This window comes from Ruditapes philippinarum, unplaced genomic scaffold (assembly GCF_026571515.1).
Source record: "Ruditapes philippinarum isolate M1 unplaced genomic scaffold, ASM2657151v2 ctg3932_1_1_1_1, whole genome shotgun sequence".
NCBI classification, from domain to species: domain Eukaryota; kingdom Metazoa; phylum Mollusca; class Bivalvia; order Venerida; family Veneridae; genus Ruditapes; species Ruditapes philippinarum.
Window position 1 is genome coordinate 8312 of NW_026861036.1, and position 20305 is coordinate 28616.

The window sequence follows — 20305 nt, forward strand, 5'->3', positions numbered from 1 at the left end:
AATTTATTATAGCGTTTTATTCTCTTTTGTTCCAGAAAGTAAAAAGTAAAAGATGATTCCCTTCATAAAATTGAAACACAAAATAATTATCAAATTTTAAAGAAGTGAGTTAGACGTTTTGTCTAGTTTAAATTTACATGTTTTCATATACCTTACTATAAAATATATTAAGAAATTAAAGGACCAGACATTTTCATTTATTCAAGAGTATTCACATATAATGGAATGAATAATTTAGATTTGAATTTAAATGACACGTGTTATCATTGATTCAATAAAAAGAAAGAAAACGCATTGATAATTTTTTTAACGTTTATTTTTTTCCATTTGCAAAAGGATAATTTTTTTAAAACTTATTTTCATTATAATTAAACTAGAGCTCCGGTAAATGTGTTACGAAAATAGTTAGTTTCCTCAAAAAAATCATTATTACCGGGATATAATGTGTGTACCCAAACTTGTTTACCAGGGCTGAGAACTGCAAACGTATCAGCAGATCCGCATAAGTCACCCGAAATGCGCAACGATTCAGTAGCATATGAAACTCCATCAACCATGATCTCAACATCAAGTGTTGAAGTAGACTGTTTACATATATGAACGGAAAACTGATAGGTGCCATCCACGGGAGCTGTGAAGACTCCGGTTGTTTTATTGTAACCGCCTCCTACATTAAAAACGATGTTCTTGAAGATAACTCTTTGGTTCCGGCCCATATGTCTTGTGACCACATCACGAGCGTTAAAAGAAACTGAAACTTAAAAAAAGAAAGAAAATTATTGATATCGATAAAAAAAATGACTGCCCGAAACCTATATAGAATTAGATAAAATGACAATTTTAAAATAAAATAGAATTATGATATTTTCATAAAAGACGGATGGGATTATTGATAGCCTTTTGTTCCACAAAGTATGCAATATCTCTCCTTTTCTGTTTTCCTGGAGTATAGCTCTATTACCACGCTTGATTTATATCCCTGTATCTGAGCTAGGCATTTCTTCAGATGTTCTAAAAGCATACCGCTTAATATGATCTAATATCTTGTTCAAATTTATATGCAATTATACACAAAATATATTTACCTGTTGACTGGGTCTGGTAGCACCGTCCAGGTTTGCATAGTTGAACGTCTACTGCATCGTCAAAGCAATGATCCCCATACCTAGCAGGAATTGGATTTGTACAATTTCGATGACGTTTTTGTAACCCAGTGTCACAGGTTACAGAGCAAGATTCCCAGTCTCCCCACAATGTCCATCCACCGTGCACTTAAATACATTTTTTTAACATTATATATATAGGTCACTGGACTCAATTTTAAAGGTTTCTTTTAGTCTCTAATCGTATTTTAATTAACATACTTAAATAAGCGTATTTTTCCTAAGATTTGGATAAATTCACGAATTACCGTTACAAAACCCGGTATCGCGCAGATATTAGATTTGCTATCCGTTAAGCAGGTGCGACCTCAAACCGGAAACGATTTTGTAAACTGAAAGTAATAACCTTACTATGCAAGTTTGCTTGTTTAAAAAGAAGCATTGGGGAGGTCTTATTACAGCGGTTGAAGATTTGTTTAATTGTTCAAATGGTGGGAAAGTAAGCACTTCGAATAGGTCGAATTGCCAATCGCAACTACTCGGCCCTTTCCGTCAGTCTTCGGATAAGCTCAGTTAGGAATAATCGGGTGTTCCGATGTCAAAGAAGCAGCGAAATTCTATACATGGTTCACTAGGCCACATGATCGGTGATATTGTTACTTGACTACTATGTTTTAACAGAAATTTGTCTAAACACGTTTTTGCTGAAAATGTCTATCATTTAGAACTCTATGCTTGCATACTCTATTCTTGCATAAATTAAGTCCAAGTGAAAGCATATAATAAAATCAATTAAAATAGAATTATGTATCATATCTATAATACTAGCACCAGTCTAAAAGCAAATCAAACACTTTTTAAAAACTACAACAACTCAACTCAACAACAACATAATTATCTTTAACTCCAATAAACTAAAAGAACCCCAACAACAATGTTCAAAAAGGAGCAAATTAAAGTGGTTCAGGTATACAAACTCTTTGTGAAATACAAACATATGTACAAAAATACTAAATATACATTTTTACACAATAGCATTACATTTGTTCGACAGTGCAGTATAAACTTGCAAAAAGTAAATATATTTGTACTATTTATGGTAAACAAGTTTGTGATTGACTATTCTTTAAACTAGTTTACAGTAGAAAAATAAACTGAAAAATCCCTTGTATATAGCTCAACATTTCAACCAAGTAAATGTAACCTGATGTATACAGACAAAACAGAAAGGAATTTCATTCATAAAATCTAATATTTTGTGGAGATACTGAATGGCTCAAAATAGTACTTAATTATAAGTTTGCAACCTCTTGTTGCACGACTTCGCCATATTTAGAACTTGTAAGCGTTCTTGGGAAAGCAGATTTTACGCTGCGTGTGACCTTACCTCATTTGAAATGAGAATGATAATATCTAAAACCATGAGGGCCATTATGGTCCTCATATTGCTCACCTGACTATGAAGGCTCAATCCAATTTTATTTGGGCTGTGTGACCTTGTTTTGGACCCGAGATGTCCATGTTCGAACTTGATATAGAAATCATCAAAACAAACTATCTGATCAATTTCCAGGATATTTGGACTGAAAAAGTAGCCGTAAAGTGTTAACAAGGTGTTTTCTATTTTTAGCTCATGTGGCCTAGCTTTTGACCCTAGATGACCCATATTCAAAATTGATCTAGAAATCATCAAAACAATCTTTCTGACATTTGTACTGAAACAGTAGCCCCTAGAGTATTAACAAGTTTTTTTCTATTTTTAGCTCATGTGGCCTAGTTTTTGACCCGAGATGATCCATATTCGAACTTGACCTAGAAATCATCAAAACAACATTTCTGACCAATTTCCTGAATATTCGGACTGAAAACGTAGCTCCTAGAGTGTTAGCAAGGTTTTTCTATATTTGGGCTAGTGACGTAGTTTTTGACCCGAGATGACCCATATTCAAACTTGACATAGAAATCATCAAATAAACCTTTCTGACTAATTTCCAGAATATTTGGATCAAAACTGCGCAAGCGTCCTGGTGCCAATTTAACATGTTCTATATAAAATAGATCACTCCTACTTAGGAGATTAATAAAAGCCTTTTTAGGAGTTTTTATAAGTCTTGCGTAGGATTTTGTAACTCCTACCTAGGACGTTCTTATACTTACGTAGGAGATAAAAAAAACCTTTTTAGGACTTATAACTCATACGTAGGACTTTATAACTCCTACATAGGAGATAAAAAAGCCTATTTAGGACTTCATAACATCTACGTAGGAGATAGAAAAGCCTAATTATTAACAAGAAACGCCCAATGCGACGAAAACCAGGTTTTCAACGACCTAGTTTTGATGTGACATCAATCAAAAGGTCAAAGTGCACTGAAGCTATTGAGTAGAAGCTGGAAATTCTATTGTAAGCAAACGAAATTGGCCTTGCTCCCATAGAGATAGATAGATTTATTTCGGCAAAGGAAGCATATACATAGTTGACAATATAACATAGGATAAAATAATGAGCATTATTTAATACTATATCACATACGAGAAAACTATGACATGCTCACCAAAACCAAGGATAACACAAAAAGGGCAAAACAGCTCTTATTTTCCATTGTGGTCCTTTGTATTGGCGGCATGACATAGAGAGGCAGACCTAAATATAATCATGTTTAAAAATACTAATAAATCATAACAAGAGCGATCAGTAATCACATGTGTCGCCTCATGATGGCCAATTTCATGTTAGGGTTACTAATTTTATGTGACAGAACGGACAGAGACAGATCGGACAGTTGTGACAACTAGATCTTGGTACTGTGATCATGTTTTCCTGTAAAGTTGAATAAAATTGCACCAGTAGTTTATGAGGAGTAGTCCGGACAAGCTTTTGCGTGGCAACACACAGAAAAAAACACCTTTTTATCAAAGGGCCATAACTCGGCCAAAAATCATTGAACCGGAAAATGCTGACAATATGCACAACTAGACTTGGTACTGATCATTCCTGTAAAGTTTGGATGGAATTGCACCAGTAGTTTATGAAGAGTAGTCCGGACAAGCTTTTGTGTATCTGGCAACAAACAGAAAAAAACACCTTTTTATCAAAGGGCCATAACTCGGCCAAAAATCATTCAACCGGAAAACCCGTGCAATATGCACAAGGACTTGAGCTACAGATCAATCCTGTAAAGTTTCATTGAAATTGCATTAGTGGTATAAGAGAAGTAGTCCGGACAAACTTTAAAATTAAAAATTATTAAAGGGCCATAACTCTGACAAAAATCATTGAACCGGAAAATGCTGACAATATGCACAACTAGACTTGGTACTGATCATTCCTGTAAAGTTTGGATGAAATTGCACCAGTAGTTTATGAGGAGTAGTCCGGACAAGTTTTGTGACGGACGGACGGATGGACAGACAGACAGACAGACGGACAGATAGAGGCGACACAAAAATGTATATCACAGTCAAATCTTGAGTTAATGATACTCCTGTTTACAGAAAGGATTTAAAACACATTACTAAAATTGTAAAAAGATAATTAACAGACAATTTAAAATCCTGAGCCGAAATATGTAAAACATAGTAAAAAAATTAAATACTGTTCTATTAAGATTGACTTTTGATGGCAACCGGTTTAAACTTTGTAACCTGTTGATACTCTGTTAACTCATACAGGGTAAATCATTCCATAATTTAATACCAGAGAAAGCAAGGGTATTTAGAACCCTGACCTTTGACCTTAGGTAGACAATAGTCCCACGTTCCTTTTGACTTAAGTCTTGTACTATAATTATTAATGTTACGGAATTCTTGCGAAAACTAAAGTGTTCAGACATATTATCCGGGACAGGCCATTTTTTATATCTTAAAAACATGACACTCCTTTACATTATCTGCTTCAACTCTTCTGTGGACCGGTAATACCAGTTAAGGGACTTAAAGTGGGATGGGTCGATATGGGCCTCTTGAATCCAAGTCAAGTTACATAAATTGCTCATTTATTTTAATTTTGACAAGTGTAACGTTATTTTAGTAAAGACTGTGTTCACAGCCTAGATATACCAAACAGAGCATGCGTATCTATAGTTGACACTAGAATAAGAGAACATAACCAGAAGTTTCTTGGTATGGCTGAGTAGAGGACTTTGTTTTCTTGCGGTAAACGAAATTTATTCAACCGGAGAGTTTTGGCCTTCTTAAAGAACAGACTCGGTCTGGAGCAAAAGTGCACAGGTGGTGCTATAGTAATACCCAAGGGATACTTGATATGATTGAAGTTGATTCAATGGATGTGATGTGCACAGAACGGTATATGGTATACAGGTTTAGGATTGTGACGGCTAGCATTTTTGCGCCTTGTTACCCAAATAATTGAACTTCGGTTTTCTACCCATATAAGTGCAATACTGACATTTATTGTGTTCCACTAACCATTTGGCTGACCAAATTCCATATCAGTTACACTGTCAATGCCTTTTCAACAACAGATAAAACTTTTACCATAATACAAGGATACCAGAAATCATCAGCATACCAAAAGCTAATTTATTTTTTTTTGACCTACGAGCTGACATATCATTTACATATAATTAAAAGCGAAGGGGTCCAAGGATTAGTGTCCGTGAGGAACATCCACATTTTATTTTGGAATTGGAAGAATAAGTCCCAGAGACATCTACAAGCTGCTGTCGATATCTGATATGAATATGATTTGAAACCAATTTTAGTGACGTCAATACTAAGACTCTTGATGCTTGCCAGTTTCATAAAAGAAATGGAATGGTCGACTGTCGCTCAAACGCTTTCTTGGAAATCCAGCAGCACCATACAACAACTTACCTTTTATCCGCTTTCATACCTGATAAGAGTCTGTAAGGTGAATCAAAGACAAGTATCAGTAGAAGAAGCCACTTCTGAAACCTGATTGAAATTTATATTCAAGGCAGATCTTAGTCCTTAAAATAAGCTTCAACACTTGGTCATAGAACTCGACATTTCTAATAAGTCTGTAGATTGTACGAACAATTTAAAATGGACCACAGGCCAGTAATTACCGAACAAGACAATTTGTCGTTTCTTATTATAGACGGGGAACAACTCTTGGCAGATTTAATGATCATGCAGGGACTTTGTAACTCTTGATAAGGTGATAAAGTTTTATGATATGAGCTAAATGGACTAGCAATAACTGGAGGATCCATCTCTGATAAATACGTGAAGGTATACCATCTAAGCCAGTAGCTTTTTTGACACCTAATGAAGTTAAGTATTTAAGAACTTTACTTTCGAAACAATGGAAAAAGAAAAAACTGTTTGCAAAAACACCCTTATTTGGCATTAAAAAGTTTTAACAAAAATTCGTACCAAATTTATTGCACACTTTCTGGCAACTTTTCAACAAAGTTTACATGCAACTGTTGTATAAAATTTGTTAAATGATTCAGCAATAAGTTTTTTTCAAAACACACATTATCATCGATATTTCAAACAAATATTTGAAACTGGTTGAAAAATGAACCCTTCTTGGAAGGCAAACCAAGATTTTTAACAGTTTTCCATAAAGAGGTTGAGTAATTTTTGTTCTCCTTAAGTGTATTAGTAAAATATTCCTTTTTTGCTTTGGCAACAAGATACTGAACTTTGTTCTTGAGAGTCTTAAATGAATCCTAATTATCACAGTTTCTATCACATTTATATTTATTAAAAGCTTTATCCCTTTCATAAATCACACTAAGAATGTCTGAGATATCTAAGTGGCAATCCAAAGCTGCCACACAGCAAGTTTGATGAAGCAAACTCAAGTTATTAGTGAAAACTGAATTTCTTTTCTTAAGCAACAGTGACCTTGACCTTGTTCACAGAGACCTGGGTAGCAATCCCAAGTTCAACTTGATATAAGCTATCAAATTACTAGATTTGGTTTCCATATGTTTAAGCAAACTCAAGTTATAATGCGGAGACTGAAATTTTTTAGAAACATTGACCATGATCACAGACTTCTCAGTAGCACTCCAAGTTGCGTCCTGATATAAGCTACCCACACACCAAATTTCCTGTCAATAGGTCTCAACTTTCTCAAATTATTGAGCAAAAACTGAATTTCTATTTTTAGCAATTAAGTGACCTTGACCTAAATTATAGTCACCTGGGTAGTTATCCCGAGTAACTTCTTGATATAAGCTATCTAAACATCAAGATAGGTGCCAATAGGCCAAAGTAAATCAAGTTATTGAGCGGAACCTGAATCTCTATTTCAGTAATAGTGACCTTGACCTTGATCAAAGACACCTGGGTAGCAATCCCAAGCTGCCTCTTAATATAAGCTACCCATACACCAAGTTTGGTGTCAATAGGCCAAAGCAAGCGGAAACTGAATTTCTATTTTTAGTAACAGTGACATTGACCTTGATCACATACACCTGGGCAACAATCCCAAGCTGCCTCTAGATATAAGCTTCTTACAGACCAAGTTTGGTGTCAATTGGCCAAAGCAAACTTAAGTTAGTACGTGGAAACTGAATTTCTATATTTAGTAACAGTGATCTTGACCTTAATCACAGACACCTGCTGGGTAGCAATCCCAATCTGCTTCATGATAAAAAGCTACTCAAATATCAAATTTGGTGTCAATAGGCCAAAGCAAACTAAAGTTATTGAGCGGAAACTGAATTACTCTTTTTAGAAACAGTGACATTGACCTTGACCACAGACACCTGAGATACAATCCCAAGCTGCCTCTTGATATAGGCTACCCATATACCAAGTTTCACGTCAATAGGCCAGAGCAAACTAAACTTATTGAGCGGAATTTGAATTTCTATTTTTAGTAATAGTGACATTGACCTTGATCACAGACACATAGGTAGCAATCCCAAAGTGCTTCATGATATAAGTTACCCAAACATCATGTTTGGTGTCAATAGGCCAAAGCAAACTAAATGTATTGAGCGGAAACCAAAAGCTGATGTCCGCCGCCCCCTCGTTTTGTTCAGCTAGTTCGTATTGAAAATGTAATCTTTAAAACCTTTTAGAAATTTGATATATTCACATTTAAGACACTTAAATGCTTATTGTCGGGTAAGATTTTCGAAGGGATTGAAACAATTAATTTTTCGGGATACATCGCCAATGCTTACAGACACCTCACCCCAAGACACTTCACACACCAGAAACCAGAGACACTGTATTAAAAGGTGCCCTCAATATTTAAGATTTAAAAACTCGGTGTGTGGGGGGGGGGGGGGTTTAAGTGTCTTATTCCATCGCCGATATACCGTTCCGTATGGAAGGGTATTAAAGCAAAAATTACATCTTGCTTTCTTACGTTACATCGTTCTTTCTAACTTGTACATCTTGCATTCTGACTTGTACATCTTGCATTCTGACTTTTACATCTTGCATTCTGACTTTTATATGTTGCTTTCTTACATACACATTATGCTTTCTGCTGTGTGCGTCTTGTTTAATTATATGTTGATATCGTTATTTAACGATCAATTATTATTCATTTGTTGATCTGGTATATTAATTTAGTAACTTAACCTGTAACTGTTTGTATTTGAGGCTATTTACTAAGCTTGAATTACGAATGTCATAAGATAGAATGACGCATAGCCGAAAGCCGAATACAGCAAGCCTAATACGACGCGACATCTATTGTAATTATATGTGACACCCAAATTATTCTAACAGGTCACGGGGGAGAAGTGTACACGAGGGATGGAATTCTTATGATAACTTGTCAAGGAGTTCTTGTAGTAACTGTGACGGAGTTCGTCGGAAAACTATTGTATATACTGCAAAAACGCTCGTCAAAAATGGTAATTTTCATCTTTAAAAAGTGAGTTTTAGGTGCTAAATTAAAGTTAAATGATTAAGCTTGCCTTACATATTGTATTATGTGTCAAAAACTAATTCATAGTCCATTTTTCATCGCCTCTTGCATAAAATCTGCTAGTTTTGAGTAAAATTTACAAATTATTTGCCAATTCGCAAGTATTGACCTGTTTGTTTCAAGTCTTCATCCTTGCCATACATAATTACCTAATCATAATGCAAAATTGCAAACATAAAGCCCCGGCTAACAAAGTTATACCCGTTTTTTCAAATGTCCCGTAATTCTTGTGATAACTCAAAATATGTCTTGGAGTTCTTATGATAATTTTTGTAACTGCCAAAGTGTTTCATAAAAAGGCATCTTCAGCCCAATATGTCATTGTCAGCTGGAAATACAATTTGACCCACAGAAATTCAGTAATAAATACAAAAAAATGGTTAAATCGTTTAGTATATATCTTTACCTTATTTCCTCCATAATGGAAATGGAAATTTTAAAACAAAGGGACGTAATTTGGTAAACTGAATCCGAACCGCAATACGGACTTTACCGAGAATATAACTGTAGCGCCACCTGTTAGCATAATTTGGGTGTCACATATAATTACACTAGATGTCGCGTCGTATTATGCTTGCTGCATTCGCTTTCGGCTATGCGTCATTCTACCTACTATGACATTCGTTCATTCAAGCTTAGTGCAATAGACTCAAATACAAACATTGCAGTTAAAGTCTATTGAATTAATAATACCAGCATCAACAAATTTGAATATAATGATCGTTAAATTAACGAATCAACATACAATTAAGCAAGACGCACACAGCAGAAAGCATAATGTGCATGTAAGAAAGCAACATGTAAAACTCAGAATGCAAGATGTAAAAGTCAGAATGCAAGATGTACAAGTCAGAATGCAAGATGTACAAGTTAGAAAGCACGATGTACAAGTAAGAAAGCACGATGTAACGTAAGAAAGCAAGATGTAATTTTTGCGTTAATACCCTTCCATAGTTCCGGAATGTTGAGATTTGCAAAGCATTCTGTATGCATTTCTTATTAAGTCCTACGTAGAAGATACAAACTCCTAATTAGGTTTTTTTTATACCGTACGAAGGAGTTAAAAGTCCTACGTAGGGGTTATAAAGTCCTACGTAGGACCTATAAACTCCTACGTATGACTTATAAACTCCTAATAAGGCCTGTTTATCTCCTAAGTAGGAGTTATAAAGTCTTACGTAGGACTTATAAAGTCCTGCTTAGGAGTTATAAACTCATAATTAGGCTTTTTGATCTCCTACGTAGTCATACGTAGGACTTTTAAACTCCTAATTACGCCTTTTTCATCTCGTACATAGGACTTATTAACTTGAGATACTTTACAACACGGTAATGTTACAATATAACTGAAAATTTATCGATTATTAACAAGTAAAACAGTTGCACAAAGAAATTTATACCAGGACAAAGCTGCTTATGACACGATTTAATATCTCTCGCATGCCCGGTGCAATTTAAGCCTCCGTTTGATGGTGGTGGATTTGTACATGTCCTTGTTCTACTCTGTGTGCCGATATCACATGTGACGTCACACGTTGACCAAGCTGTCCAGTCAGACCACATACCGTCAACTGTAGAAAATCAACTTATTTTTCATTTCATTAGGTACCTTAATGATTATTTTCACTATTAAAGTGACATTTGAACATAAACATGTAAGTAGCGAGAGTGTATAACTTTACATTTTGCAATGAATGTGTACCAATTTCACACGAATAATCAATAAATACCCATTGAAATTTCTATAAATATTCTTGTCACGTTAAAAATAATGGGACAGTCTTTTCATTTTATAGGCAGTTCTAGATATTTAGAATAATCAGTTACTGGTCAATCACCATTATAATTAACAGTCTTTTACGATATAAATAGCTAATGTAGCTTGATCTGACAGCGGAAAAAATATTATAATGTCACTTTAATGTTAGTATTTCCCAACAGAACATATAAATTATTATTCTTACACTCGCAGCAGTACGCTTTAACTTTCCTCGGATTATTTTGAGTCTATAACGTATATTTAAAACACGTCTGTCATTAATGTAAAGTATTTTATTTTTTTCATACCTAAAGAGCATAGGTCGCAAAACTTAGGACAAATTGTTTTCGCATGATGAATGTCAGCACATATATTTGTGACTGTGTTCAGGAAACCACAATCAATTTTCACATCATCAATACAAGTAGCAGCTGAAAAGGAAAATATATGTATATATGAATTCATTTGCAAATTTTGGTATCGATATAAATAGTATGATATTAATCTCATTAACTTCCACTTAATTGATACTCACGAACAATCAATAATGACTATGGTTGGGAGGCGCATCAGTTAAAATATTATGGTAGGATTTTTGAATTTTAACCTATGTCATCCCTTCTTAGCCTTTCTGTGAAGATATGAAGGCTGGGACAAGATTAGATATGACCTTGACAGAGATTTTCAGAAGATATGGGGTACGAGACAAGGGTATGAGAAAACTGAAATTTCTAGTGGGAACTTAGTGATTGTGGTCTACAAAGACTAGATGATGTTGATTTTGTATAAAAAAACCATAGGTAACCATAGGCTTGCCGCGTTACCGCCTATTGGCGTGTTCCCTGTTCTGAAGGACGGATATTCAATATTATGTCAGATAATGTTTTTCAAACTGTTCTATTACATTATATTTTAAACTCTTTACTTTAATTAAACAATTTTCCATGGAAATTATGTCTACATCCGTAACAAAATACAACTTTTACATTTATACTTTAACATTTATAACGTTAAAATTACGTCATACTAAGCATGCCAACTCATCTGCCCCCATGCCAGATGAAATTTCCAGCAATGGTAAATCTCAGGGAACGCCAATATGATATGCAAGAAATATGGCCAAAGCTGTCAAATAATAGAAGCATAATCTAATTATGGGCTTACATAAGTTGTGCATGCGGCCTGCTTAATCTTTTAATGTGAATTTTTTATGTTCCTTTTGATGTCTAAATAAAACTATCATTAACTTCTTGGGTAAAGCTAATAATTGTATCTCACAACTTCTCTTTGAACTAAATCCATCTTGTAGGGGGGTAGTATATAACATTTATCAAAATAATCTATCATGCTGGAGACAAACACATGTTCTATAATTTTTTGATTTTAGACACGATACAGATTAGTGAGATTAACCTGTATAATTATAATATTTGGTACTCTGGAATTTTCTTGTAATATCCACCTATCAATTAATCCAGACCTAATTGAAATAAAAATTATGCTTGCAATACTTTTGACATATTATCTGTATAAAGAGATTACGTTTAAAATGTTCACAGAGATGTTTGTTACAGTTGTCAGTACTACAGCATTCATGACAGCTCTCTGTTTGTCGTTTCTGTAAATCACGACCAACCAGTTGTGAAGCACCACCACCACTATTTGTCGTACTACATTTCTTAAATATAAAAATAAAATCATATGAGCCGCGTCATGACAAAACCAACATAGTGGGCTTGCGACCAGCACGGATCCAGACCAGCCTGTGCCTCTGCGCAGTCTGATCAGGATCCATGCTGTTCGCTATCAGTTTCTCTACTTGTTATAAGGTTTGTAAGCGAACAGCATGGATCCTGATCAGACTGCACGGAGGCGCAGGCTGGTCTGGATCCATGCTGGTCGCAAACCAACTATGTTGGTTTTGTCATGACGCGGCTCAATTATAAAGTTCTGGCGAAAACAACTTGATATAATTTGCTTACTCGTCATCCATATATGGTATTTTTAACAAAATAAATGTGAGTACTATGCCCCTTGTTTCTTGTTAAATATATCAAATATATGATCAAGAATCTTTTTATATTTTGCTTAATTAGTACGCATATAGCCGGTATGTTCATTTTTGCTGTCCAAACTGGTCGCCAGAGCTTTAAAATCCTTGTCCGGCTTTCACATATCAATTAGCTGGCGGAATTTTGAGGGAAATGCACATTAGTGATCAGTGCAAAGTCTAGTTGTGCATATCACCGAGACGTTCAGCTTTGCTGCACTTAATGGTCGCCAATCTAAAAATAGCAAAACCTTTTTTTTTTCTTATCCAGGAATTCCGGTTAGGTGGTCCGACGGCCAAAATATGACTAAAAATGTGGCTAGACATGTTGCTCAGTTTGCTCTGCAGAAAGAAGACTTTTGAGATACTAAACAATCTTTCTTTCTGCGTCTATTCCGAACTGCAGATTTACATGTACATTCCCATTTTTTATTCGTAAATATTTCAAATATGGTCTGATCGTGTTCGGATTAAACAGGTACCATCTAGTAAATGTAGAATAAACGCCTGTATTGGACACTGTAACACATATTGTGTCATTTGTTGAATACCATGTATTCAAATTGATTCAGCCAGATAACATTTTAATTAGTACGATAAAACAACTTCACACTGAGTACGACTGAAGCGTCGTTGTGCGTTATCATAAATTCCTGCAAAAATCGAAGTGATAAAAGCCTCATACGACAAATTGTATTTACAGTTAGAAAGCCTAAGTAGGACTTTTTAAACCTTAATTTAGAGGCTATCCCTAATTAGGTCTAAATAACACCTAATTCTGAGTTCCAAAGGCCTTATTTGAACTTCGCAAAATTAGGACTCAAAACTTTTAATAAGGAATTATTACTTTAATCTAATAGAGAAGCATAAGGTACTCATAAAAGGGAGTTTGAATAGCCTAATTGGCACTATTTAAATTCCTAATTTTAACTTGGTAACTTCTAATTAGTACTTTTAAACTTCTCATTAAAAGCTCAAAAAGTCTAAATAGGACTTAGTAACTCCTAATTGGAATTTCCATCGTCCTTATTTGGACTTTTGGACTTTTAAAACTAAATTGGTAGTTTGTTAGCGCTTATTTGGCCTTTCAACGCATACTATAATAATAATTATAAGTCATAATTAGGCTTTTATAGCAGTGAATTTTTTTTATTTGAACACTTTCAATAAGTGTTATGTTAAGTTGTTGATTAGATTTTATAAAATACAATACACTAACTAGGCTTAGGTAAGATACGTTCATACGCAAAAACACCCCTTTCATATACATTATCATCTATTTCTATGTAATATAAGTTATAACAGTATTGTTCATGACCAAATCTTTCATAACATCGTGCATAGAAATATATTTACGTGTTTGTCGATGCATCCTAAATTGTATGCCGGAGATTGTCCGATGTCAGATGAGTCTTGGTAACACAACTGAAACATTTAGTTTGCAAAATCGTTATTTCTTTCTGGTATTAACGTTAATTTGTTGACACACGTTGAGCTTTTAAAAACTAGCTTACGTTAAACGAATATACATGTATGTAAAAAATGAAACCGGTCATTGCGAAAAAAAAGTAATTTATGTTTTTAGGAAAATATTTGTATGTTCATTATAGTGGCAGATATCTGCTAACAGTTTAACACTTAATTATCACATTGATCATTAGACAAACTATAAGTATAGTAATAAAATATATCACAGATATTTGTTAAAAAAGATACAAAATTCAGTTAAAAAAAACAACAACAAAAAACAAGCAAATAAAGAAAATACAGATACGAGGGTTGTTCAAAAAGTAATAGGACTAAGAGTCTTGCATCTTCATATTCAATTCAATTTAGAATATTTTTATATGTACAACGATCGAAAAATGTTTTCTTCAATTTAAGCATAAAATTATTGAATTCTTGTGCTAAACGTTATTTAATAACCATGGTAACACGCACCCGGCGCAGCACATAAAAAGTTATTGAAACTAAGTTGAACTTTTATTTTATTCATAATGTATTTTCTTTTTTTCCCCCATTTATTCCGCAAACACAATTTATTATATTTAAGTGACATTATGCCCAAATTTAACGTCATTCAGACATGAAATGGCTAAATCATCAAGTTTTGAACAGCACTGGTCATAAGGTTAAATGTGGAAGTTTGACGTTCGTTAAAAACTGAAAATGTGTGCGATCGTTAAACTTTGCCAACAAATTGGCGATACTCATTCAGATACATATGAAAACATAAAATTAACACATTACAATCAATCGGCTATCAGGATACTCGTATTCAGCTTGCGCAAGCACTTTCAAAAACTGCGCATACGAGATCACAAATAGAAAGGATGAGAATGATAGCGGTAAATTGACGGGACGTTTGTGACGTCCAATGAAAAAGCGCTACAAAATGATAGACGATAAACAGTTCACGAACTGTCCGGCATGTTTGATTTATGCATTGGGTCTATTGTTTCAATTCTGTCGAAATGATTTGTTTCAAACAAAATTCTATTTCATTTAACTAGATAATATGTGTTATCAATAAATTAATGTAATAATGATTAACTGTAATTATTAATATTTTTCCCCAATTTTCTTTTTAAAATGATACGCTGTTCCTATTAAGAAAATATACTTTTCAGTTGATAACTATCTTTATTATTTTACTTACATAATCATATTGTTTTAAGAACGTACATATGTGTTAAATAATTCTATTAATCGCTTTTTCATTAACATCATAAGTTCATGCCTGTTTTATCTATATTGATTACTATAAGATACAAGAATACGAGAAAAAGCGGAGAGTGGCCGGCTATCAGGCTTTTTTCCGACGAGTGGAACGAGAATGTGATCGTTTTCTTTCTCGCTTCGTCTCCACATATGAGGTCTGGGTAAAGTTACATGATTTAGACACCAAGAACACTAGGGAGATTTTTTTCAGAAGGGATGACGCTTGATATATTTTTGTTTTTATTTTACGACGTCATAAACGTCATTTATTCTGCTGTTAGAGTGCGCCGGGTCGCGTACCCCTTGTCATTTGAAATTTTCACAGACTCGTTATTTTTAAACATATTTTATTGGTTTTTTCACTGTATTTAGAGGATATGTTCCGATATAATTATCTTGTAATATAAAGCACGTAAATTAAAAAAATGTGAACAGTAGAACTGCAGTCCTATTACTTTTTGAACAACCCTCGTATATGCCTCTTATATAGCTAATGTGCTAGCTGAACTTTATGTTAGCAAATAACAGGATTTCCAGTAGTTACCTGACCAGATCCACATTTTGCAGTATGTGTGCAATTGTCTTTATTAAATATATTGGTACAACTATAACACTCCAGGCAGTCTAAAATGGTACAAAATTTCACAGCAAGTGTACATTTCAACCATAAAATGGTTAATTATATAATAAATAACTCAGGTTTAAGCATTATCAACGCATAAAAAAGTAACTAAAATTACCAGAAAAGTGTAAAAGACATTGAGAATTGTTGTAAGTTTTGATAAAATATTTGAAAATCATAAATAATGCAAAGTTTGTAAAATGAGCAAAAGACAAGAAAAGTGTATGATAAAAAAGTAAACTTACCAACATGTCGTGCACCCATACTGAAAATGAATACCATCAAGGCTGAAATTATCAGAAATGAAACAAATTAAATAAGGTAGCATAAATGTGCATTTTAAAATGTTTGAAAATGGAACTTGATAAATTAAAAACCAAAGTATTCGTTCAATTTTAATATATACTACTCAAAATTTGCTCAGGATCATTTTTTTCTACAGTGCGTTACTTGTGTATTTGTAATAAATGTGAAAATTGATTAAAAGGAATTAAATATAATTAGTCAGGAATTGATTTTATGAAAATAATGACAATGGAAGTGTTCCTTGACGTGTGCCTGTTGCGGAACAAGTATGCTGGACTAAAATCAACATTTTGGAGATCATATAGTGGATAAAAGAAATCTTGCAAATCAAGAAATGGTTTGGCGTAGGGTGTTTTAATACCGAGTATGGTGTCCGCGGGCATTTAATTACGGACTGACATCGCCGCCGCATGGTGCTGATGAGCCTGCGGACCTTGTGATAAGGAATCTTGGCCCATTCCTCTATGATTGCATGCCTTAGCCCCTGAACTATTGTCGGTTGGACGTGCCGTGAAAAATGGCTTTCTGCAGCATATCCTAAGCATGCTCAATTAGATTTAAATCCGGGGACCTCGCTGGCCAATCCATGCGGACTATAGTTGTCGCCTCAAGACACCGGTTTGTGATGTGGGCTCTATGTGTACGGGCGTAGTCATTCATAAGAATGAAATCAGGGCCGACTGCGCCAGCGTACGTGCGTACATGGACGTCTTAGATTTCATTAACGTACCTTACTGCCGTCAGTGTACCGTTTTCAATGATGTTAGGTCCGTTTTTCCCTGAGCACTTATTCCAGTCCACACCATGACTGAGCCCCCGCCAAAACGGTTGTGTTCTGCAACGCATGCTGGAGCTAAGCGTTTATTCGGACTTCTCCAAACCCTAGCCAGTCTGTCCGTGAAGTCCACACAAAACCTTGACTCATCAGTAAAGAGGATCGGGGTTCAGTCATTAACCGTCCATATGACATGAATCTGCGACAATTGCAAACGCTCTTGAATATGACGTTGTGTCAAAGGAATGCGAAATGCTCGCCTCCATGACCTCTACCTAGCATCATGCAACCTGTTTCTAACAGTTTGCGTGCTTACACGCACACCAGTGGAAGTCGTTGCGTAAGGTCGTAGCGTTCGAGAACCGTTTGCGCCTGAAGGACAATAAATCGGTCCTGGGCTTGAGTCGTTGAACGTTCCCGACCTCCGGCGTGACCCTGCAAGACATTTCCAGTCATTTGGAATCGGTTCCACGTCCTGGAGACAACGCTCTGGGATACCCTAAGGACATGGGCAACGTGCCTTTGTGAACGGCCAGCCTTCAACATTCCAATACCCCTGTTCATCTCATCTTCACTAAGACGACGTCTAACCTGTAGATTTGCCCTAGTTTTTCTTTTATTTCGAACACAGTTTTACATTAGAACGAGAGAAGTATTGCTGTTTGTAAAGGTTTAAGAAAAAGCACATGGCCATAAGACACCAAATTTCCATGGGTATGATTTTCCACGTGTTTATCATGCAAGGTGTTCATGACAAATCGATATGATTTAAATATGATGATAATAGGACTGAAAAAGGTGAATCTTAGCAAATGTTGAGTTGTAAATATATACTCGTAAAACTTTTAACAAAATCTGTTCTGGCCAATATAAATATTAATTTCATACTATTGGTATTGCTCGTGATTCATTATTATTATTATTATTATTATTATTATTATTATTATCATCAACATCATCATTTAACTTGTGTGTAAAAATTTATATATTTATAATTAAACCCTTACTTACCAAAATAATAAGATCTATATGTAATCATATTGTCTCTCCTTTGGAAAGTACACCCTACTGATAGCAAACCTTTGGCTGTACAGAATTCTTATTCGCTCCGACAACCTTTTTATCGGTCAATGAATATTAAACAAGTTCAGATCATTAGTGTGACATATTATTGGGAGTGCCCTATGGCCTACATAATAAGATGAGATAGTGATCCTTTATTTGGCATCATGTCCTTGAACATCAGCAATAAGACATTGTAAAGTCTGCTGATACGAAGCATTATTTATCAGTTCTACTACATCAGACAAATAAAGCCAAATAAACCCTTAACAGTGAAAATACTAAATCCGATACATGTTAATTTAGACAGTCGATGTGTAATTTAATATAGCAAGAGATCATAGATCTTGTCGTTTGTGTAATCTTTACTTGTAAGGTGATTATATATGACAGATGCCAAAAGATGGCTCTATGAAATAGACTTCATTTGGTGGTAATTTCAGACTAGAAATAACACGGTGTAAAATATAATTTTAAATATCAGGTGTTTATTGAAAAAAGTATTAAATATATATAAATTATGCCGAAGAATCATTACATTACGAAATGAAACAAGAAAATAGAAACAAACAATAGATGGTTAATCTATTTTTATGTATTGTGATTAGTCTCTGTAAATGACTTGCCATGTTTTACAAATATTCACTGTTTATATACCTCATGTTTGTATCATGTATGATGCACTGAAAGAAATAAAGAATTTGAATTTTTAATGAATTTTATTATCTCTTCAACTGTGCGTACTTTTTCGATATTAGCAAGAAATAATAGTTTTTTTGTTTTTTTTTTCTTTTCTAAAAAAGATTATTTTGGTGCAAAATGGTCCATAATTCTTTCAAAAACCATGCCATGTGGCTTTGCATCTCCTTAATCACGGAGGTTGTGAAGTTACAAACAAATATTTTAGTAGTTTATGAAATTCGATGCTGGTCGATACCCAAAGTCCAAATTTTGCTGTTTCTTGCTATAATTGGCTGTTACTTTGTTATTTTTGAATGGATTGTCTTCAAACTTGAACATAATAATCTTCAAGGATAGCCCTCTAAAATAACCAGACAGACCTTAACCTTCACTCATAAATGTCCTTGACTGTGAAGGTCAAATTATTGAAATTTTCATTTATCTGCTTTAACTGGCTGTGACTTTGCTATTATTGAATGAATTGACTTCATATTAAAACAGAACATTCTTAAGGACAATACCTTCATGTTTATCAAACTTAAATTGACTTTGGCTCTTTTATGACCTTGACCTTGAAGGTTAAATTATTGAATTTTCACTGATTTGTGCATTAAATATATATAAATAAATATGTATGTATACAAACATCATCCAAACATCATAAGTATTGACAAAAATAAATTTTATGAAAAAAAAAATTTATGACTCTAAAAAATTATAAAGGTATTTTACTCTACTTTCATTTTGCATAGAAATATCACTAGCATCTCAATTATCAGCGCATATATTCATCAATTTTTTAGAGTCATAAATTTTTTTTTTCATAAAATTTATTTTTGTCAATACTTATGATGTTTGGATGACGTTTAAGGGTTTTGGGTTGTTGAAGGGGAACGGGGGTATAGTGTAAGTCATGGCCATGCGACGTTCACCTTTGTTATCTATATCTCAATTATTTGGAAGTAATAAGAATTTGATATTAAAACAGCCTGGGGACGGGTTTTATCCTGATGTTTGGCCAGTCCACACGCTCAGGTCAACCCGCCCCAATCTATTTTTTATTAGAAATTGTTTTAGAAAATTGATATTTATTATTTGATATATATGGTATATTTCATTTTTATTTTGGATTAGCAAAGGAACCTGGAGTCAACCAGAACCCCTCCCCAGCAACGTAGGATACAAGTATCCCCCTCCCTGATAAAACATGGACCTGAAGGAAAGCACAGGATTTCTCTGAACCCCCACCTTACCCAAATCAGTCATTTATATTAAAATGTTTGGGATAGATTAGGATTCTCATATGCTATATAGGTCTAATTACATGAAAAATGA

At 34.3% G+C, this 20305-nt stretch overlaps 1 protein-coding gene across 2 annotated transcripts; it reads right to left on the minus strand.

Annotated features, from left to right (window-relative positions):
• Window positions 1–342: 342 nt before the first annotated feature.
• LOC132714323 (A disintegrin and metalloproteinase with thrombospondin motifs adt-2-like) lies at window positions 343–18360 on the minus strand. 2 transcript variants are annotated; one of them, XM_060697165.1, is made up of 9 exons: window positions 18239–18360; window positions 16392–16433; window positions 16069–16148; window positions 14160–14228; window positions 12296–12431; window positions 11062–11184; window positions 10395–10565; window positions 1086–1271; window positions 343–751 (listed from the first exon to the last, which is right to left on the minus strand). In XM_060697165.1, the coding sequence occupies exons 1-9, from the start codon at window positions 18264–18266 to the stop codon at window positions 369–371; spliced, it is 1218 nt and encodes a 405-aa protein (XP_060553148.1). In that variant the 5' UTR covers window positions 18267–18360; the 3' UTR covers window positions 343–368. The 2 variants fall into 2 exon arrangements, with proteins under 2 accessions (XP_060553148.1, XP_060553146.1); XM_060697163.1 differs by having other exon boundaries at window positions 344–757.
• Between the last annotated feature and the right edge of the window lie 1945 nt (window positions 18361–20305).

Coding starts and splice junctions, on each gene's coding strand:
- LOC132714323 (XM_060697163.1), bottom strand. CDS start 18,266: ATGATTACATATAGATCTTATTATTTTG. Junction 16,149..16,391: donor TATGGGTGCACGACATGTTG/GTAAGTTTACTT, acceptor GTACCATTTTAG/ACTGCCTGGAGTGTTATAGT. Junction 14,229..16,068: donor CAAAATGTGGATCTGGTCAG/GTAACTACTGGA, acceptor TAAATGTTTCAG/TTGTGTTACCAAGACTCATC.